The 23,937-nt window shown below is 41.3% G+C and overlaps 1 protein-coding gene across 19 annotated transcripts in view; it reads right to left on the bottom strand.

The window, feature by feature from the left end:
• The window catches only part of PTPRG (protein tyrosine phosphatase receptor type G), a 907,646-nt gene that overhangs the window by 224,801 nt on the left and 658,908 nt on the right, over positions 1 to 23,937 (bottom strand). For all 19 annotated transcript variants that reach the window (XM_079935460.1, XM_079935459.1, XM_079935474.1 and 16 more), the window contains one exon: positions 5,577 to 5,672. In XM_079935460.1, coding sequence (XP_079791586.1) covers positions 5,577 to 5,672 — 96 coding nt within the window. The remainder of the gene's footprint in view (positions 1 to 5,576; positions 5,673 to 23,937) is intronic.

Here is a 23,937-nt window from a genome sequence, read left to right as displayed (position 1 = left end):
GTGATGAGTAAGTGAGTACTCCTGGACCTCAATGATCTCACAGTACAGAGGCTGAAGAAAAGCACGTAAAATAACAGCTTGAATGCAAGCTGGAATGCTAAGAGAAACAGGGGGTTGAAGGAAGGACAAATCACATCTCCCTTTGGTGGGGGGAGGGCAGGTGAGATCCAGGGAAGTGGAGAAAAAGGCATCCTTGTCAACCCTGGGTGAGTCATCAAGAGCTCCTCCTGCCTTCTCAACATCTATAAATAATCCCAGGTGCTGCCATTTCATTTAATTACTAAGCCTCTCCAGATGGAGAAAAATAATTAAGCAGTTGGTACCACCAAGATGATATAAAGAACGCGTTAGCAACTTTTGAAACATTTGAGTTTTGAAGTTTGCTTTCAACAATGAAAGAAGGGCAGAAGTGAAGAGGGCCCAAATGACTGAGTGACAGACATTAGAGAAAACCAAAGGACAGCAGTCAGATAGTGGGTAGAAATTTAAATAGGAAAAAAGCAAATACTCGTGTAAAGGGGCTCAATCCTCCCAGAAGCAGCAGAGCCGCTAACATTAAATGAAGAAGCCTCAATGGAGTTGGTGAAGATAGGTTGTCAAAAAAGAAATACTTTAAGACAACCTAAAAATCAATTTATTTATTTCCTAAATGTACAAGAAATATGCTGTTGACTGGGCCTCTGGATGCAGACGTGATAAAAATTTTATCTTTGTGTCTGATGCAAAGATTCAGATGTGATTAAACCCAAAAGGGTCTAACAAGGAAGCTGGGAAGAACCACACGAGAAAAATTTCTAAACACAGATGCTCTTAAAGAATCATGCATTTATAATTCTAAAGTTCAATGGAATCAGGAAATCAATAAAAATAAAATTTCTGGCATTCAAATAACAGTAGCAACTGGGTAGTAAAACACCTGAGGTTTCCTCCCCATAACATGTTCAAAGATAATCATGTGCTTCCTCAAAAAAAAAAAAAAAAATCCACAAAAATCAAACCTATAAAACCACAGTAATCAAAATTATAAAAAGTTTGGGGATCCCAAACTTCTATGAGCATCAGATTGAAAACCATTAATAAGGGTGCACAGTTCGAAGACATTTCGATGCTGGTGGGAAAATGGAGGGACGCGTTCCAAGAGGAATGATGAAGAAACAGATGGGAAGAAAGAAAAACCAAATCAGAACCCAATTCCGAGGGCGATCATAGAAGATTCTTGATCTAAAAAAATATAGGTCAAATGGTAGTTCTAGTTTTAGTTTTTGAGGGAACCTCCCACTGGTCTCCATAGGGGTTGTACCAATTTACATTCCCCCCAACAGTGGAGGAGGGTTCCCTTTTCCCCACACCCTCTCCAGCATTTATTGTTTGTACAAATGGACTTATTTACAAAACAGAAGTAGAGTCACAGATGTAGAACACAAATGTATGGTTACCAGGGGTAAGGATAAATTGGGAGATTGGGATTGACATATACACACTATGTATAGCACAGGGAACTCTTCTCAATACTCTGCAATGGCCTATATGGGAAAAGAACCTAAAAAAAACAAGTGGATATATGCATATGTATAAGTGATTCACTTTGCTGTACACCGGAAACTAACACAACATTGTAAATCAACTATACTCCAAAATATATTAAAAGAAAATAATTTAGGTCAAGTTAAAGGTAAAGGTCAATCTGAGGATTGAGTACTCTGTGCTCTATACAGATGGTCCCTAACTTATGACTTTTTTGACTTTATGATGGTGTGAAAGTGACACACATTACTTCAGATTTTGATCTTTTCCTGGGCTAGCGATATGGTGAGATACTCTCTCCTGACGCTGGGCAGGGTAGTGGGCCGAAGCTCCCAGTCAGCCACTGGATCACAAGGGTAAACAACCAGTACTCGTACAACCATTCTGTACCCAACCATTCTGCTTTTCCCTTTCAGTAGAGTATTCAGTAAATTCCATGAGACAGTCAAAACTTCATGTTGTGTTAGACTTTTTGTTAAAATAATAGGCTTTGGGGCTTCCCTGGTGGCGCAGCGGTTGAGAGCCCACCTGCCGATGCAGGGGACGCGGGTTCATGCCCCAGACTGGGAGGATCCCACATGCCGTGGAGCGGCTGGGCCTGTGAGCCATGGCCGCTGAGCCTGCGCGTCCGGAGCCTGTGCTCCGCAACGGGAGAGGCCACAACAGTTAGAGGCCCGCGTACCACAAAAAAAAAAAAAAAAAAAAAAAAAAAGGCTTTGTGTTAGATAATTGTGCCCAACTGCAGGCTAATACAAGTGTTCTGAGCGTGTTTAAGGGAGGCTGGGCTAAGCTATGACGTTCGGTAACTTGGGTGTATTAAATGCATTTTCCACTTAAGATATTTGAAACTTATGACGGGTTTATTAGGATGTAATCCCAACTTAAGTCGACAAAGATTGGTAACCTTAAATCAAAGCTATTTAAATCTTTTTGAGTTATTTTCAAAGCAAAGCATCCTTCGACAAATTGCCTTATCATTCCACTGTCATTTCAACTGTCTTATAAACCTAGGTTCTCATTTCTTACTTCTTCAAACAGATAACCCAAGTAGAGTGTTATCAGAGTAATATATTAAGAGAGCATTTTAATAACTTTTGGCATTTACATTTTCACAGGAATTCAAATCAGGCTAACTAGTAGAGTGGAGATTCTATTTTAACGAACAGAAAATAATTAACTTTGTACTGATATAAATTAGCTAAACAAGCATTTATTTATTCTCTTTAGTGGTTTAACAACAAATATCTCCATCCCTCGCCAATTTCATGTTTTAACTTCTTTATTTAAAAAATCCTTTAAAATCAGACTTTCCCCTTCCTTTCCCCTATATCTTCTAGAAGGCTGCGAGGCCAAAGGTGTGTGAACTAGAATAAAGGTGTTCCTTCCTCGAGATGCATGACTAACATATGTTGGAAAACTGTAATAAATATTCCAGTTAGGAGTAGCTATGAAGTGAATGCGCCTTCTAGCGCTGTGTCCGCCCAAACGCGTAAAACCACGTGGGGCTGCCATGACTTGTTTTCTTCCACACCTGGAGGCGATCCTTCCTTTACTAGTGTTCACGCAAAGCACTCAGGGGAAACCCAGCTCACTATATTTCAGCACTGAGACTGACCTTCAACTCTGTCTGTAACCAAAAGATGTCAGGCACTAGCCAAAGTTACTGGGGTCCAGGTTGGAGTCATGATCTCAAGGTCATGTTGACAGGAAGTCATGAAGAAAACCGCCTAGAGACTGTGTTGCCATGGGAATTCACACCCCCTCCAAAGGAGACAGAGAGTCACTACTCAGATCTTGATTACTGCAACATTATCAGGAAATTTTATGTAAAATCTTCCACATTTAACTGAAGAAAATAATTGTAAACACTACGTAGCATCCATAATCATGTCCATGAGCCACAACAGGACCACCTGCAGGCAACCTATCCTCTCAGCCAACATATGGTTCCCTGGTCAGCCATGTGTCTGCTAGGTTTGTGTTTGCTTTGGTGTTTTGGAAACATAAGAACCTCATCATATCTAATCACAGCAAAGGCAGTGAGAGAGCCAAAACAACCCAGCATCACAGGCACATGATCCGGAAGAAAAAAGAAACAAAGATAATGAAAAATGGAAAGTGTTAGAAAATTATTCTAGTGTGTGGAGTAAGTTGGCATCAAAGCTACAGCAACTGCACAGAAATTAGCCTTGCCTAGACATGCACTGGTAGGTCATTCACATCCTATCACTCTGGAAAATGAATATGTGAGTTTATGAGCACCAAGTCAGACCACAGCCTTTTACAAGTGGAAAAGTTTCTCTATTCATGTCTTTCTAGCCATTATCACATGGGACTGTGACAGCGAGGTCCTCCTAGTGGGCAGGAGCTGACTATATTCATCTTATATATTTAATGTAGCAACTGGTACCATATCTGGCATTGAATCACTGCTGAAACAATCATAAATACCTCTTCAATACCAAAATGTAACATGCCAGGTTTGAATTTGGAAATACAGGTCAAGATTTCTCTATTTGGGGGAGAAATACCAAACTCCCAAATTTAGCATTCTTATTAGAAAGATTCAAAACACAGAGATCTCAAAATACAGGTTCTAACGAGACTGCCGTATTAAAATAACAATACCGTCTTCTTTCCACTACATGACATAGTGTGAACTCTGATGTATAAATGCATATGTGGACTTATAAAGAAAACAAAGAAGGCAGCTCAACACAGCTGCTACCTAAAAAAAAAAAAAAAAAGAAAAAAAAGAAAAACTATTCTATTTTATATTATCTGCCCTCTATTTTGTGTCTACAGGACAGCAAGTCAAAATTTAGAGGACTAACCAGATGAAATACACATTAAATTTCTTTGTATTTGAACTACACTCGTGTCCTGGAAATACTTTAAAAATCCAAAACCTGGATTTCACACTGAGGTCTTTTGCTGGTTTGTACACCAATGTGCCCCCCCTGCCCAATACTTTAATTGGGCTTACATTTAACAAGAGTTTCTAGAGCCGGAAAAATAGAAAGCTTTTGGGTAGAGCACGCTGTGAAACAGACCTGCCAGTACTCATAAAAACATTCTTAAAATTTATTTTCTATGAAAAGGATGACCTATAAAGGAGAACCTGGTTGGACTGGACATGGGTGGGCATGACAGGGAGGGAGGCAGGGGTAGGTCTGATGGCAGGGCTGCAGGAGTAGAGGTCCAGCAACATGAAAAACAGTGTGCTAAGAGGACAACAGAAAATAAGAGGTAACTATGTAAGTGGAAACTGTCTAAGAATGGAAGTTCGAGTGACCTCAGTATTGCCTAAGGCAAAACAATCACGGTTCAGATGCAGAAGGCGTCCAGACAGAACCCAAGTGAACTGGCAACAGCACAGTGCCCAGAATAGGCTTCTGTTCGTGCAGAGAAGACACATATACCACAGGGTCTCCACCCCATAGAAACAGGGATGGCTGGATACAGATACATATTTTATTTGGCATTTACCAAATGTCTACTGTGTGCCAAAACCCACACTAGGGACTTCATTTAATGAAAATGTACTAACTTGGAAATGGTCCCAATAAAAATTTTAGTTACCATGGGGATTTCTGGCGGGGGTGGGGTGGGGTGGGAACGAGGTCTCTTTAGGTAAATGACCAATGCAATTTATTAACCTACTTGCAAGTAATGTCAAATTTAAAGTTGCTCCAAAGAAAAACCACTTTTTTTTTTTTTTACATCAGTCTCTTAATATGCTGTAGGAACCTGTTCAAGACGCTTCAGCAGTGAAGTAACTTAGATGATAAATGTGTTCTTCAATCTGTGCACCAGTCAAGTAGCAATAAAATCAGAATAATTCATGCAAAAATTTTCATTATGTTTCTAAACATACTTATTTACATTTTAAATCACACATTAGACAATATGAAATATCTTTCATTTAGACAGGTGTGAACTAGAAAACAGATGCATTCATTAAACATAGAACAATTCGGTGAATTAAAAAAAAAATACTCAAGAGAACTCTTTGGTTGAAGTATCAATACTTAAGCCCACCGTTAACTTACCTGAAAAAATATGGCCATGGCTCCGATTATTCTGTTTTCAGAAATGGCAGTTTGAAAGCTGTCAAAGTCATCTGGATTGTAAAAGAAAATCTGCATCTGTAGAAGAACAATCAAAAAACGTATTAGGAAAATACATTAGGAAAACCTATGCAGAAGTAGAGAGAGTAGTACAATGGACCCAGATTCCCCAACATGCTAAGATTTTGCCAAAGGTACTCATCTATCCGTACTTTTTTCTTTGCTAAAGTATTTGAAAGCAAACCCCAGACATCATATCGTTTTACCCCTACATACTTCAGTAGGTATCACTAAAACACACATCTTTCCACATAACTACAATGCCTTCAGGCCACACAAAATAAGTAACACCAACACCTTCTTATTACCTAATACTCATGTCATGGTGAAATGTCCCTATTAAGAAACAAAATTTTAATGCAGTTAAATACCATGAAGTAGGAAACTAAGACTGTGAGATTCAGTCCCTATGTTAAAATTATAAACGCTTAAATGGACACATGTTTATAGATAATGCCCATTCCAATGACGAGAATCTGAGGGGGGCTCTCAGTAGCTTTGAGAAACAGTCCAAATGGACTATTTTAGTCAATCAAAATAGAATATAGTGGTAATGATAATAATAATGCTTAATAGGGCTTCCCTGGTGGCGCAGTGGTTGAGAGTCCGCCTGCCGATGCAGGGGACGTGGGTTCATGCCCCGGTCCGGGAGGATCCCACATGCCGCGGAGCGGCTGGGCCCGTGAGCCATGGTCGCTGAGCCTGCGCGTCTGGAGCCTGTGCTCTGCAACAGGAGAGGCCACAACAGTGAGAGGCCCGCGTACCACAAAAAAATAAATAAATAAATAAATAATGCTTAATATTTTTCAGTTTGCAAAAAGCCATCCCATTCATGATTTCACTAAATCTATCTAACAATTCCTGTGAAGACTGGGCAGAAATTACTACATTCAGTTACAGATGAGGAAATAGTACTTCAGAAAGTTGATGCCGACTTGGTTAAAAAGAAACATCAGTTGATGAGTGTAAAGTCCAGGTGCTCTCATCCCAACCTTAAATACCTTCTCTTACATGTGGCAAGGGTTTCTCACTCAAAAAGCAGAACACGGATAAATCAACTTAAAATAATTATACAATTTTAATGTCTGCACATTCCTCAATACCTGAACAATTCAGAGAACAAAAACAACCTACAGAGTATTCTTGAGAGACTACATATGTGATAAAAATAAAAGATCTGAGACCCTATTCCAGCTTCTTCGTTTACTTGCATGTGAGCCCTCAGGCAAGCCAGCGAATATCTAAGCATCATTCCTTCCGTATAGAATCAAGCGCTTGATCATCCTACCCTTGGTAGGATGGGTGTGGGGATCAAACATGTAGGTGCAGGGTACAGTGTGTAGCACTATGCCTGGACCTTAACTGTGCTCCACAAATCGTCATCCTTGTCACGTTAACTTTTGGCAGGTATCCTTAGATGTCTAATATGAATGGGATTGCACTGAATCTTCTAGAATGGCCCCTACTCTTTCCAGAAAATCAAATCTCCTATATCATTAGTTCTCTTCCATGACCTCTATTTTCGCACTTTTCCAAATGACATGATGCTATTTTCTGAACAACCACACCCCAGATGGAGTATGGAGACTTGATACTAAATGATGAATTCCCAATGGGAAAAGGGAAGTCAGAGAGACAAGCTGAAGTACACGTCAAAGGTGAACAGAGTCCTGCTGACTGAATTAACCAAGACGTTAAGAACAAGGTGACATATCTTCTCTGAAGGGTATATTTAGGGAGCCCAAATCAGGACACTTTTTAGGAAAAGTTAGATAACCAAGTGGACGGGAGAAGGATGGGTAGATTCTTTTGGAGAATATTCTTTCTTACGGTGAATTATTTTCCTTAGACTCTGCATTCCCACTGACACTGGCAACCTCTTATACATGTGTTGCCTTTACGTCTGGACGGCTACAAACATCATGAATTTACTCTGAGAAAAAATCCATTCAATGAGGTGCAGATTAAAATAGTTTAATACTGGGTGAATTGCTTTGGGGACAATGCCACTAACCCAAGAAAGAAACTCTGCATAAGTATATTCAGAAAATTACACTTCACTTTCCTCTGAAAACCCAGGCCCTCAAATGAACTAAGTTCACAGAAGGTTTTCTTATTCTTCAAGCCCATGAGCAGGGGTAGCATGGTTTAACGCATCACCTGAATAGTGTGTGATACAAAATACTTTCAGATCTCTTCAAGAGCATTTTCATTCACAACCGGGTGAGGAAATTCATTTTTAGAAAATGTCTTTGAGTCACGGCTCCACCCGTCAGGATAATAAAATGTCTCATAAAGAGAAGAGCAGCCATAGGTCTGAGGTATCAGCTTTCCTTGCTATTTCTCTCAAGTTGTAGTCTATTGAATTACGTTAACTTTAAAGGTATCTTAAATATGAAAGTAAATAAGTAGGTGGAGTTTTGCCGAGAGGGCACTGGACTTGAAATCATTTTGTTGTTACTGTTGATGAGACAAATTTAGGCACAGGCTAGAAACCTATTTTACAAAAACATCTTTGGAAGGGATTGGGGTGGCTGCTGAATATTGCGAGGAAGCCCATCAACTTCCTGTATCTGCTCTCAAGTGCCATGTTCAGAGGCTTCCTTCAGCCTCCCCCAAAGTGCGTTCTCTCTAATAATGTGAATCGAAGTCAAGCTTACTGTATAGCAATCCTCTTCCTGTAGAAACGTGGTGAATTGAAACTGAAGAAAAGACCTGGGAAATCGGGCAATAAAGAGATCTATTAACTGTCCCTTATATTCTTTACACACATCACCAATGTATATTTTACCCATCTGCATTCTTCCTCTCTCCCTCCAAGCAATTATCTTCCCTGAATCACTTAATCGTTAGGTGGAAGAAAACACACCCCTTTACCAATACATACTTAAGCGTATCATTTCTAAGAATAAGGATATTCTGTTACATAGCCACAGTAACATTATTAAAATGAGCAAGTTTCACTTTGACACAAAATTTATTATAGACCATTATTTGGTGTTTGGTCCAGGAATCCAATCTAGGACCTAACTTTGCATTCAGTTGCCATGTCTCTTTATACTGATCCCTCCGACCCCCAACTTTCACCTGGGACGGTTACTCAGCCTTTCTTTTTCTTTATTGGTAGTTTGAAGTGTGCAGCCCGGTTATTATGTAGAATTGGGGTCAGTCTCATGGTTTCTCATGATTAGACTCCGGTCGTGCCTTTTGGGCAGGGGACCACAGTTGTAGTACTGTGGCTTCACAGAGCACCAATCTGCCCAGCAGGAGACCCTTCAAACAGATTCCTTTGTCATTTTGCCATGCTCCCATCATTTTTCATCCTTTAGCACCTCCTTATTAGCTGGCACAGATGTTCTAACCTCACCTTGCATTTCCCCTGTTCCAGCCCTGGAATTGGCCATTTCTTTACTGAGCCCTGGTTTCTTTTAGTGAGGAATGGTATTTAAAGACCAAAGAGTGTGAACTCAATATTTTCCAAATATGTCTGATATTGGAACACTTTGGTTCTTCAAGAAAACCGTACAGCTTGAGGCTCTGTATGTCTATTCCAACCAGGACAGAAAACTGGGTCAACTTGGTGTAAATGAATGTCCCTCCAACACAAAGAGTGCCATGAGATATGTAAGTCTCCCCAACAACAGAAACAAACTGTATGAAGGTCAACCAAAAAAGCCACTGGTAGACTGTGGGTAGACCAGGGTGCAACGGAAGGACCAGTCCTATAAAGTATTTTAAACTCATGAGCAAGAAAAACAGGCCTGGTGGATCATTTAATTTTACCTCGTGCAATGGTTGGAATGGAAAAATCTGCAGGAATTCCTCTAGCCAGATCAAGGTGATAGATAACATCGAGTATAATGTGACATAACCTGACATTTGGAAAACGGTATTCTACCCCGTCACTGACCAGGAAGCATGTGCTCAATCATACATAGGGAAAATGGCTGAATGAATGACAACACTCTCAAGTAACGGGAGGAAGATGTGATGGGTTCTGTGAGAACAGGGTTGACAGCAGTCAATGCTCTCGTGTTATAGGGTCCTAGCATGATGTATACAGAGTCACAACAAAATGCCCACTCGGCTGCCCTTTTCTCCTGCTGTGTTCTATTTCCCCCCTTACATTTAAAACTGTCCTAGCTGCAGTTTGATTTAAAACTATATATATGCCAGGTTTCCAATTTGTATCACTATCTGTGTTAAGCTGAATAAATAAAAATCAACAAATCTGAAAACAATGGCCATCTGTACTTTTCTTTATGTTGTTATTTTTCAAATATTTATAAAGTGCCTACTGTATATCAGGCACTGTACTCTCATTCATTGATACTCACTGAAGTAGGTACCACCATGATCCTCATTTTACAGCCAAAGAAAAGAAGGATTTCTAAAATTACAACACTCTTTAGGACGGGGGGTGGGGTTGGGATAAAAGCGAATTGTTCCGATCCTAGTCAAAGCCTTAATCACTGTGCTTCCTTCCAGTAGGCAAAAAAATTTGCTTAATGCCTATTATGTATAAGGCACTATGACAAATGAAGACAGTTTGCACTTGGGAAGACAAAAATATCAATAATAAGACAAGGTTCACATTTTTTTTTGAATGCCAAAGTTGAGTTGTAGATACATGTACCACAAAAATGCCTGAAGTAGTAAATGGCTCATGGCCACGTAAGGCATACACTAAATGCATACAGAATAATACAGGCAATGGGCAAGAGGGGATATTTTCTTGAAGGTGGACTTCCTATTCTCTAATGTGGTGGTTGTTTGTGTAAGTCAGCTCTCACATCCCTGTCGTGATGGCGGCAAGAAGAAATGATCCCAATGCAAGAGTGGAAAATCCAGCAGTACTTTCTTTGGTGATTTAGAAAGCTCTACATTTTAATTTCCTCTCAAAAAACTTACATAATATTTCTCCAACGTGTAACCCCCCTCACGTACATGGCCCGAGAAAAAATTCATGATGAATTAAGGAAATGGCACGCAGACAGCCCAGAGGAAAGGCCATCTACCGATAGATTCATCAGACATTTCCAGGATACTGTCGTTCATCTTTAACAGAATGGAAGAACACATAGGAAAAGCTACAGGAAAAGAACAGGTGAGACATAAACACAGTGAAATAAAGATGGTGACTAGAAAGGCAAGAGCAGAATTAATAAGAGGCAGTAGATAACAGAACTGAAGAGGCAAAATGTATTTTCCTGATCATTCTTAGGGCTACCATGTAGTCAGCCAGTTGAGAACATGGCAGTGGGCAAAAAACAGTTGCCTAAGAATAAAAACATGTAGCAAAGACAAAGTAAAAATCCCAACACAGTTCATGATCTGCTGGTTCCACTTGTTGGACGATTTGCAAATGATGGTGTCAGAATTAAGGTTTTGGATAACAGGTTCTTACTCTAACTTAATTTTTAGATTATGCTGTACCTTCACTACTATATAGCCAGATCACCCACACTCAACACAACACGTTCTAATTCTTTCATTCTGCCATTGCCATCAGACAGGAAGACTGATGAGGGCAGGAAGGCTACCTGCCTAGTTAAAGGTTGTGTATTGAACAGTGCTGTTCTTGTAAATACTATTAATTCATATTTTGGAATGAATAAAATGAGTGGGAGCTCTGGGTAGCTAGCTGCACGATAGTCAGATGATAAAGCCACAATCAGTATAATGAGGTTCTTGCTATCTCTAAGAATAAATAACATGAGTAGCAGGGAGAGATCAGGATACTAAGAGAATGAACGGACTTAAACTGCTGGAGAAAATGTTCAGGAAGGCCCAAATATAAGCCCAAATCACTATGAAATGCCTAAGTGGACCCAGGTATGGGTCTGCTAAACCCAGATTATATTACTTTCTCTTTCATCTGCAAGGAATTTCAAACTGTTTTCCACCCAAGCAACTCCAGTCTGAAATTTTAACACTCCCAACACAAGAAAATCTATCCACTTAAATTATGAAGAAAAATGATAAATACACACTATATATATTATATAACAAACACTCTGAATTCAGAACTATGATATGGGTATTTTGTTTTATATCAATGAACAGTCTTCACTCCCAGTTACTTTTTTAAAGGGTCATGATTATATTGTTACCCCCTGTGATGGTTAATTTTATGTGTCGACTTGGCCCTAGCTATGGTGCCTGGTTGTTCGGTCAAATATTATTCCAGATGTTGCTGTAAAGGTATTTTTAAAAAAATCTATGACTACTATTTAAATCACTAGACTCTAAGCCGATTACCCTCCATAACGTGGCGGCCACGTGCAGTCAGCTGAAAGCCAGAGGGTGCCCTAAGAGGAAGGAATTCTGTCTCCAGATTGCAACACAGAAATTCGGCCTGAGTTTCCAGCCTTGAGACTTAAGCCTGCAACATCATCTCTTGCTGGAATTTCCAGCCTGCTCTGTACACTGCATACTTGCCCATCTCCACAACTGAGGAAGCCATTTCCTTGAAATCTCAATCTCCCTCCCTCTCTGTCTGTCTCTCTCTCGTATATAACCCCTATCGGTCCTATTTCTCTGGTGAACTCTGACTAATACACCCCTAAATGTCACTACTGATTTTAAGCAAAACACACCCAGACATATTTATACGTGCCTGTGCATCACATTATAAAACGGTTCTGCAACCCTGTTCCTTTTTGAGTTTCTTTGAGCTCTGAGCTCTGTCCTCTTCATTCATTTCTAACAAGCCTCTCCCCTGCAGAATGGGGCTACGTTCTATTATATCCTACTACAACCCAGTTCACACTCTCGCGACTTACAGAAAAATATCCATGAACTTGACAGACAACACAACTGGGTGATATTAAATGAAGACCAAAGGACATGGGCTACAGCATCAGACCTGATTTGTATACGGAAGACACCTGAGATCTCTACGGCTCAGTGTCCCCTTCTGTCACATAGAGGTAATACTGACCTCATGGGATCACTGTAATAACGAATCACTACTCACATGTTTGGGAAAGGTAAGAAGACATTCAACAGCTCCCACTGTTTATTAGTATGTATCTTTATTATTTTCTTTATGACCAGAAGGGATATGCAAGTAAAAGTGAAAATAAATCGTTTGGGCCGGTCAACAATCTCAATGAGTCATGCCACAAGGTGTAGCAAAGAAACCTGTGTGTGGGCTTCACACAGCCTTCATTGAAAGAATATTTTTAGAAGAACCGTGGCCCAGAGAACAGCAGGTATTCAACATCTTTACGTGCAAGGTAGCATTTAAATAAACATTCTGAAACGTTTGCTTTATACAGTATCATTAATCACAGAGTGCACTAATCCTTAATTATTTCCCTTGCTCTGTAATATGGAATTATCTTCAACTATATACAGCAGGAATCCAAATTTTGGGAGCAGGAGAACCCAAATTGCACAGCAGGCCTATGACTCCTATACCATCAGGTGTCAGGGTGTTTTGGGGATCCCTTTTAAAAGTCTCTGCGTGTAACTTGTTTATGCCATTATAAGTCTATTTATTAGTTGATTTTTGGAATTTCTGGCTCGGTGATTCATCTGACTAGTCAAACATTTAACTTTTGCACTCGTCTCTCGGTAGGGAAAAGTTCAGGCTCTTGCTTCCAACAGTAAGGGATTTACTATGCATGATTTGTGGAGTTACGTCTTACAGTTCAGCCTCAGTTTGGACATAAGTGAGGTAAGTTCAGCATCTGGCTACGTGTTGGTTAGATTCCCTCATCACGGACGCAGGAAGGAGGGTAGTAAGTTCCAGCTCTCCCATTCAATAGCTGTGTGAGCCGCCGGTTGAAGTTAGTCAGCCTCTCCGCGTCCTAGCAGCCCCATGAGGAAACTGAGGGTCAGAAGTGTGTCACTGGGCTACACTGAGGATTAAATAAAATAACTCAAGTAAAGCACCTCCCACGGCATCTGGCTTACGATAGGCCCCCTATTGTTTCACGTGTCTTTAAAAATTAGTTAATGGGGAAAAAAGAGAAAGGGGAAAAACACAAATAAGTTAGTGAAAGGGTTGTTTTCAATAAACCCAAATTGGAAACTACCCAGATGCTAATCAACAATGGGCTCTCCAATAATTGGAAACTACCCAGATGCTAATCAGTGACAACTGTAGTGCCAATGTAGAATGCACTACAATGGCAGGTAATGATATGGACGGATCTCACAAACCATGCTGAGACAAAACACCCAGAAATTTTCTTAAAAAAAAAAAAAAAAAGGACATACTGTGTGATTCTGCTGGAATGATGTACAAAATCAGGAAAAACTCTTGCACTCAGAGGCCAACACAGTGGTTACCCCTGGCGAGTGGTAACTGGAAGAGGGATCTTGGGGAAGGAGGGGGCGAGAAAGTGCTCTTTCTTGATCTGGGGTCTGGTTCCAAGTGAGAAACTTCATTCAGCTGTACGCTGATTACTTGTGAATTTTACTCTTTGTGTATATTTCGATAATAAAGAAATAAAATGAGTGAAAAAGCTGTGCTTTTGAAACTGGGATAAACAAAATATAGTCTTCTCCTATAATAATGGAGCACGTCTGACGTTGCTTCCCTGCTCTGTACCCATTGCATTCAACAGAGGCTGTTCTAAGCAGGAGGATAAGGCTAGGGAGATCTTACCTGTGTCATAGAGCAAGTTAGGGTGGCTGGCTCAGAGTGTGCAGAATCACACCAGCCGAGGACTAAATAACAATTACATGGACCTAGCGCTGCTTCTTTCCACCCTTTCCCTTGAAGCAGACACTGCAAAATGAAGCCCAGAGGCAGCCGCGGAGGGCTGCTTTAATGGATCCAATTCTTACAATACTTTACGTGAATTAATTCCTTCAGTCCTTGGGGTATTTGGAGGGTAGGTGCTATTATAATATTTTCCCCATTTTATACAAAAGGAAATTAAGGCTGAGATATTGGGTCTTGTCTAAGAAGTAATAAAGTCAGGATTCAAACCCAGGCATTTGACTGCACAGCCTACACTTTAAAAATCCTCTGCACACAACATCCTGATCAGATTTCCCATTGGCAGAGAGAACTACCTATTAGTTATCGCTAGGATCCTAGCACAAAGCTTCCAGGGTAATGGTTCTCAAAGAGGGGTGATTTCTGGACCCCAGAGGACATTTGTCAATATCTGGAGACATTTTTGCTTGGTGTCACTAGGGGGTAGATCCTACTGGCATCTAGTGGGTAGAGGCCAGGGAGGTTACTAAACACCGTACAGTGCATAGGACACTCCCCGCCAAAGCAACTAATTATCTTGCCGAAAATGTCAATAGTGCTGAAGTGTAGAAACCTCACCTACACCCACTGCCACACGAAGTCGAGTCAATGGATGTGGTAAAGCTCTGTTTTCCTTTCTCTTTTCTACGACCGAACTTGCAGGTGGAACAAGTCTGCTGTAACGGGGCTCAAAGATTGGGGAGTCTTGCCCTTACCTGTAAACTAGTAGCTTCAAGACCTCTTTCTCCTATTGCAGTTACTGTAATAACCTTCTTTTCTATTAAAACAAACTTTCCTTGCTTGCAGAGCTGTTTTGTACATAAGCTTCTGGTTCTGAAATGCTTAACACCTTGGACACAGCGGAGGGGAAGGGGACCACCTAGGTGCATCTGGAACTCATTTGTATTTCAAAAACACGAAAATAACCACCGCAGCGTTTGCGCTCTTTGTAACGTGAAGCTTTTTAGAAATCGCTTGTACTTGGGAGTAACAGCCGCATGATTCACCATGAAATAAAGTCTGGAAAATCATTTTGGATAAATGGACCTATAAATTCAATAGAATTTCCATGACAACATAGACTGCAACACTCAACCACAAATAAAAGGCTATAAATTATTCCACACCAACGAGGAATCAGCAATAGGTCTCCCGTTCTGAAATACAAGAAACCTGAAATACAGTTTATTTGTTACTGACTCACCCGAAGTTCCCATTATGGTTCTTTCCTCATTTCTGATATTGTATTTTCTACCTCATAATAGGTTCTGGGGAAATGATGCTGCCATGAGTTTGCAATCAAGCTTAATAAAATTAACACAGGTATAGAGTTGGTTGTATCCCCTCCCTTTCTCCCAGCCAGAAGCCTGCAAGAAAGCTTGTGCACAAAGTTGTGCAGTTTTATCCAGAAAACTGCATTTTGCCCTTTGCAGCTAAATGTTGCCAAATCAGGAGGGTCTCCCTAAGAAACAGGTTTATGCAAAACATTTCTGAGAACACACATGCCAGACAGTCTGGACGCTTCCCAAAAGCTTTTTTGAGTTCTATAAATCAAAACCACACCCTCTAGTGTTCTAAAGGTAATCTCCGCAGTGAGGCATCTTTTAGATTAGTTTGGTCAATTGAACTAGAACATTTAAAACAGCTCCCTGCTGCTCAGGCCTTCTGTTTAATTCTGGTGGAGGTGCGCTTACAATGGACTCTGCTAGGTCCAGTGTGCTGGGACCTCTCCCACTGGGTGGTACTGGCCCCAGGACCAAGCCCATAGCAGGTACTCATTAAATGACTGTGGAATAAATAAATGGAAGGAAGTTATTTTTCGCACGGGAGGAAATGCATTGCCTTGCTCTATTCGAACCCTCTCTGATTTCAAAGTCTCCCTTATAGCCAACAGCTTTGGGTAGATAACTGGTTGGTAGAGGACGGAAAACCAATTTATGGAGCTACGGATGTGGCTTCCAGAAGGGCTGCACATCTCCTGAAATACTGCCAAGGGTGGCACGTGTGCACACTGGACAGTGTCTATCTCTTTTCATCAGATAAACTCTTATGGTTCCTTCTATTACCACATGCTGATAACACTTCAAAACACATTTTCAGTCCTGATGTCACGTGGTCTGTGGCTTTCATCAAAATCGTCAAGGGCTCTGCAAGCCAGAAAGGTTAAGAGTCACTGGTAAAAACATACAAACAAACAAATAAAAAACAAGTGAACATGCCTCTATGAGCACAAAATCCTTTCTCTAAGACAGATCCCTAGAAGTGGTTCTAATTGTCCCTGGAAAAGGGGACACACCTTTTGTATTCTAGTCAATAATAAGAAAACCTATCTTCCCACACCACTGCTAAGATTGGATTTATGAATCCTTCTTTTTCACACATTGGGTGAACACTCCTGTTTTCATTTTTTAATCTTCCTGATAACCAATGAGGATCTTAATTCATTTTTTTCAAATGATTTTCCTTTTTATAATTTAAGGAGAATCTTTCTTCAGAAAACTGAGGCTTGGCCACAAGTGTTGCAAATACAAAGACAAATATACAAGTATATTTATTTGCCCCATATTGTTGGTATCATGGGAAAAAAATTCACATGTATAATAAATAGGAGAATTGGTAAGATAACCGAGGGAAGAGAAGAAAAAAAATTGACAAGTAGGCACTGACACAAACTTCTTGAAGATGTATTACTCATGGAGAAAGTCAAGAGGCAGAATAAATACACATTTGACTTTTAAGATGCCATACAACAAAATGTTTGCTGTGTATGTATATGCACAGATATACAGAAACTAAGGGAAGTTAAGAAAACGACCTGGAACATAACATAAACTAACAACAGTGGTTTTCTCTAGGGAGGGGATTGGTTTTGAGCCAAGAAAGGTGGTTTGTTTTATTGCACCTGTTTAAAATACTTGCTGGCTCTAAATAATAGTTCATCTGGCGGGGGACAAGAAACTTAAAATGAGGGGGAAAAAACAGAAAAAATCAAAAAATAAAAGAACAAAATCAAAATCCCCACCAACCACTGCAGAAGGAGAAGGTGAAGCTAATGGATCCATTTGGGGGGCCAAACTCAGAAAATCAGCGTCATCAGCAAAGCGCTCCAAAGGAATGAATCCATCAGCCCCTAGCGACAGAAAGCACGGCATCACACAGGCTATGATTCTGCTCTATTCCTTTTTTTTTTTTTTTGCGGTACGCGGGCCTCTCACTGTTGTGGCCTCTCCCGTTGCGGAGCACAGGCTCCGGACGCGCAGGCTCAGCGGCCATGGCTCACGGGCCCAGCCGCTCCGCGGCATGTGGGATCTTCCCGGACCGGGGCACGAACCCGTGTCCCCTGCATCAGCAGGCGGACTCTCAACCACTGCGCCACCAGAGAAGCCCGATTCTGCTCTATTCCTGACTTCACTTTACCATGATTCGCTCATCATTTATTTCTGCCTGCAATGAAACACACGACTATTCAAGCTTGCTAACACTCTGAAGAAGAAAAAAAAAGATGGAGCTACTGTTTCTGATATACACAGACTATTCAATTCATTTAATACAGCTGCTCTGTTGAAAAGTATATTTATTTAGACTAATAGTTTCCCACCTACCTAGCCATAAAATTACAGTGTGCACACCTAGTAAACACACAGTACTAATTCTCCCAGACCATATCTTCGGTCAGAAAAACACCAACGAATTAGGGAGCAAAACAAGGCTGCCCAAAGCTGGGGAGAACACTAGCTCTGCTGACGTACTGGGTACAACCTGGAAGCGATGATTTAGGGAGAAGCTTTTAGGAAGTGGTTAAAGGCCTCAGAGGTAACGAGGACAGAGTTCCGCCACCATCATTGCTCTGATCGTAGTTCAAAATATTCTTGGCTGAATGACTCTGCTTTCCATGAATTCACCAGAGTATGATTTTGGATTTCAGAATCTTATAATCAGAGCAAACACACAATGGAGTAGCAAAGATATGTTTAGAAAATATAAGTTCCAGTTCAAGCTGTGCCTCGTCTGGTGTTAAAATCGGAGGCAAATCACTTAATATTTCTAGATCTCTGTTTCCAAACATGGCAAACTGAGATGATGGTATTAGGTTAGTTTGGAGGATGATGACTTAAGAAAAGGTTTGATGATTGACTGTAAGTGTACAGGTCTGGTGTTAGGATTAAACACTACAGGGAAAACAAGAATGCCACAAAACCTACGGGATGATATTAATATCTTCTTCCTCATTATTACTATAGCTATTATAATTATTACATGAAAATTGTTTTCAAAAAATAGATTTCTCTCTTCAACTCACTATGTAGTATTAAATTCGTTGACTGTATGACTTGCGAGTGAGTCCTCTGTTGATTAGATTTTCCCATTTCCCATTCTGTTCCATATTCCTTTTCCCCCAACATTTTCTCACAAAAAAATTTTAGACATAAGCGCAAAGTTGAAGAATATTACTGTGAACACTTATATATCACCACTTAGATTCTACCATTAATATTCTAAGAAACTTGCTTTATCAAATAACAATCCATTCCTCTAGCCATCCATTTTATCAGGTACTGCATTTTAAAGGAAAAAAAAAACCCAAAAAAACCCATCAGCATTATTCGGCAGTCAACCAGTCAAACTAGTAACCTCAACATTAAGAGGAAGCCAGGCAATGTTTTCCACGCTTTGGGTCCAAGCCAGAGAATGCCTTGCTGGTTTGCAAGGGAGTTAATAATGAGAACATCTTGAGAACATCTTGAGATTCTGATAGCTACATCTCGGCAGGGAACTGTTAATAATTTGGAATAAAGACAGTTTAAGGGATGGGACAAAAACAAAATATCAAAGCTATGGCTTTAAGAAGCCAAGAGTCTACAGGAGACGGTGTCAGCCAATAATCATGTTATTGATGGGCTCCATTCATGACTATACATTAAATATAACTGTGTCCCAACACTTGTTTCACTTATCTTGAATTTATAATACATAAAACGTAACCGTGAACACAAGCAAAAGTCTATCCAGGAAGCTTGGTTTATAATCTTCAAATCTGAGATTCAGCCACCATAGAGAGTCTTCCCCACAAAACTCCAGCCCAAAATCTTAAAGAAGAAGGCACTTTAAATCAAAAGGAGCTTAAAATTGGCTGTCTTAGTTGGGATTCAAGTAGTGTCATGTACGTTACTAGGGAGATTCATGGAACTCCAGAAGCATGATTTATAATAGCAAAATACTATAGATAAATTCATTGTCAATCAATAAGAAAATGACTAAATAAATTGGGTGCATACTGTGGAATATTATGCAGCTCTTTAAAAAGAATGATGTTGATTCTTATCTGATATGCAAGGATGCCCATGATATACCAATGAGTCAAAAAGGTAAGTTACGGAACACTATGTACATAATTGTCTCATTGTTCAAGTAAAGGAAAAAATACAGAAGCACAAACAGGGAGGAGGAAAAAACACGTGGAACAATCTAGAAGAAACGAAACTATGGTCTGAGAACTGCAAATGGAGGGATAGAGATGAAACAATGGCTTCAATTTTTACTTCGTAAGTTCAGCACTGTTTAAAAAATTTTTTAATGAGGAAAACGTCTTTTGTAAATATTAAAAATAATAAGCAAAAGACAGCAGCCGCAAAGAAAGACTAAAACAGGAACCAAACAGTACACGGATGACAAGATGTCCCATCAAACTTGATGCGGTGTTGCCATGCATGTAGAACAGTGCCCTTCACAAATGCACTTGATAAAGTTTCAGAGCGAGCACTCATGTAGCACTTTCTGGACCCCAGAAACCCCATATGCTCCCATCTGATCAATACCCTCAACCGGGAGTAACCATCTCCTGATGTCCGACAGCAGACATTCATTCTCCTGACCAGATGGCTTTTAAGCTCATTCTAAGCAAGAGATGCTACGATGCTTTAAAGCAAATCCTCTCTTTCGTACCAGGCCTCGGTCCACATTGTTACAAGGCTGAAAGCGGTAAGATCAGTGAGTTCTTATTCTCTGGTTTTCCTGTGGGTGACGGGGGTTTGCTGGAGTGTGTCAGGGTCTATAGAGACAACCTTTTGAGCTATTTCCAAGGTGACTGCTGGGAGGTGGCTGGGAGGAGGGTCCAAGGAACCAGAATTTGAGACACTCCAAGTCTCAAAAGCATCGTCCACACTTCTGTGAGCTCCACTTATAAAACAGCCACGGGGCTACGAGCTTCACAAAAATTAGGGATTTTTTTCTTTTTTTTGTCATGACAGCTCTAACAGGGAGGTGCCTTCATTTTAAAGACAGGAAAAGGGAGAAATAGAAAAGTATAGAAACTGCTTCAGGAACAGCTGGTGAGCAGTCAGGGACCCAGCCATGCTTCTCCCCAACAGACCAGACACCTGGGGATGTGCCCCATGGGACCCATCAGATACTGGAGGATTACTCAATTCAGCCCATCAAAGCAGTGTTCCACCGTGGAGCCCTCAGCTCTTTCTGGTGTGATGATCACTCATGGGCACCAGGCAGAGCCCACCCAGCAGACACCATCATGCAGTTCAGAGCAGCAGAGAGCCTCGCTCTGGGATCTCAACTTGAGTGGGTTCTGATCACTAGGGCTCTGCTTTCTTTCTTCAGAGAACCTGCATGTGGTCTGTCTCAACAACTGCTTTGCTTCCAGTTCAAGCTGTCCTATCTGCTAGATGCTGTGAGCACTCTGAAGTCGCCTGGTCCCTGCTCCCTACTAGGGTCATGCTAGGCATGTACTGAAGCCCAGCACAGACCCACTGCCCACCTACTTGTCACAGACACTCCCCAGAGCCATAAACGCAGGCCAAGAACAAGAACCAGCGGAGTCCACAGGAGGTATTACCTGGACACTAATGAAATGGAGGAGGGGAGGGCTTTAGAATCAAAGAACAGACCCATTTAAACTGAACATCCAGCTCCCTCTTCACTATAAGGCAACTTACTCTTGCTTCCACAGTTACTAAGTAGAGGTTAGGAATGCAGTTGTACCAGACACCGAAGAACTATGGCTAGGTAAACACAATTTTCCATCCTGTTTCTGAAAGGCTGGATCCGCGGGGATTTGCATGCTAGGGGAAACACACCTGCACATGCATTGCTGTTTTCAAAGGGGTCGCCGGTAGGGGTTCTATTTTTATTGTATTCCATCCTAATATAGCCCAGGCCCTGGTCTGTATTCCATCCTAATATAGCCCAGGCCCTGGTCTAAAGGTTGGCGTATTGGGCTTTATTATTTCTTCAAACACCTACAGCTCACTTATTTTTAACACGCTGGCTCAATAACCCTACCCACGGATTCCTCCACTTGATTGCCTATTTGTGCTGCATGGAAATACCATTTTTTTGTTCTCAGTCTAAGAGCACAGGGTGGTACAGAACATACAGCTCTCTGAAGTTCCTGAGTCTTAAACAGCACATTAAGACTCATCTGGAGCTCTTGGGCATTAGCTTTTTGGAACATTAACCGCACAGCAGACTGATTCCCTTTTGCAAAACCATTCTGCTGGGTTTCCAGGCCGTCAACACCATGGCTCTTGGAGCTGTGAACCTGTTTGGGCACTGCTTTGGCACAGTCATCTTTGCGAGTTGGCATCCATGGCAGCAAAACTCTGAGTTCATTTTCCAGTTTTGTGAGCTGTTACCGGTGTACACGACCATGTTAATGGTTGGGGATGAGAGAAAACGCACTGACTGATGTGGGGACATGATAACACTCTGGGGTGCAGATATCCCAACACATCTCAGGAAACAGAGTTTTCTGGATGCCCCTGGTCAATCAACCCACAAAGAAGCATTTCTCTGAAAGGAAGAGTGATACTTCTCCATCTTCTTGGGCAGGAAAAAACAGCATAAACTGGAGGATGAAGGATGGAGTGAACTTTAAATCAGAATTTCCTAAGAACGCTCCCATGTCCAGCTGACAATGACTGTGGCTTCTCACCATAAAGATCAGCAGAAAAACCTCACAAAGTGTCCTGTAGGTATGACCAGGGTTTACTACCCCCTTTCTCTAAGATAGAAGGCCCATGAAAACCCTGATCTTGGGACTGCCCTGGCGGTCCAGTGGTTAAGACTCTGCGTTTCCAATGCAGGTGGCACGGGTTAGATCCCTGGTGGGGGAAACTAAGATTCCACATGCCGCGTGGCGTGGCCAAAAGATTAAAAAATAAATAAATAAAATCCTGATCTTAATTGCAAATATCTCCCAAAATAGTGAGTGAAAACATTAATTTCAGGTCTGCCATCAGAATCATTTGCATTTTTCTGGAAACGTGGATAAACCCTTGTGTTCAGATGAAAGACCATAAATTTTTATCTCAAATTTATTCCAAAACCACTAGCTTGCTTGAAAAAAAAAATCACATTGTTCAGAGAGCATATTTAATGTGCTCTGGGTCTTTAACTCTCCATCCTACCTGTCGTCTTCCTTCTCATGTCCATGGATAGCACAGAGCCTTGAGTAAATTCAACAAAAATAGCTTGTCTTCCTCACATTCTCCACCAGCAACCACCCCAAATAAAGACGAAGTCCAGGCAAAGCACAGCAAGTGCCAGGCCAGCACCGTTTAGCAACAAAGCCATTGCTCCCTTTCTAAACCAGTGATTCTCAAACAGGGGTGACACTGCTCCCCAGGGAACACTTGGCAACATCTGGAGACATTTTTTTTTTTCTTTTTTTTTGTGGTACGCGGGCCTCTCACTGTTGTGGCCTCTCCCGTTGCGGAGCACAGGCTCCGGACGCACAGGCTCAGCGGCCATGGCTCACAGGCCCAGCCGCTCTGCGGCATGTGGGATCTTCCCGGACCGGGGCACGAACCCGTGTCCCCTGCATCGGCAGGCGGACTCTCAACCACTGCGCCACCAGGGAAGCCCTGGAGACATTTTTGATTGACACGCTGTGGCGTGGGTGCTACTGGCATATTGTAGGTAGAGGCTCAGGATGCTAGCAGACACTCTACAATGCACATGACACAATAAAGAAATATCCAGCCCAAAACATCAGTGCTAAGGTTGAGTTGCCCTGTTCTATTTAGACTCACTGGACAATGGCTCAGAAGCTCCTCATACACAGAATGTAGCCCATAATTTATATCTCAGTGGAGGTCAAAAACCTCCAATATCATGACGACTGGACTAACGTTTCCTCTTTGGCATACTCCCAAATCAATCCTGTCTGGACAAGATGTCCACATCATGATGTTTGTCTACTGGCTGCTGGGTTAAGAAGCACACGATACACTTGGGTATGAACACTGGGGCTAATGCATGAGGGCAGAGCTGTCAGAGCCTAGGGAGTCACATGAACTTGAGTTGGAATCCTGTTTCCACTACTTTCTAGCTGGGTGAACTTATGCAACGCTATGGGTTGAACTGTATTCCCTATAAAAGATGTTGTAGTCCTAAACACAATACCTGTGAGTGTGACCTTACTTGAAAACAGGGTCTTTGCCCATGATCAAGTGAAGATGAGGTCATGAGGATGGATTCTAATCCAATATGACTGTGTTCTTATAAAAAGGATAAATCTGGACACAGACACACACAGGGAGAGAGAACGCCTTG

This window comes from Stenella coeruleoalba, assembly GCF_951394435.1.
Source record: "Stenella coeruleoalba genome assembly, chromosome: 10".
Classification (NCBI taxonomy): Eukaryota; Metazoa; Chordata; class Mammalia; order Artiodactyla; family Delphinidae; genus Stenella; species Stenella coeruleoalba.
Note: the sequence above shows the minus strand (reverse complement) of the source record. Positions and strands in the feature narration are given on the sequence as shown.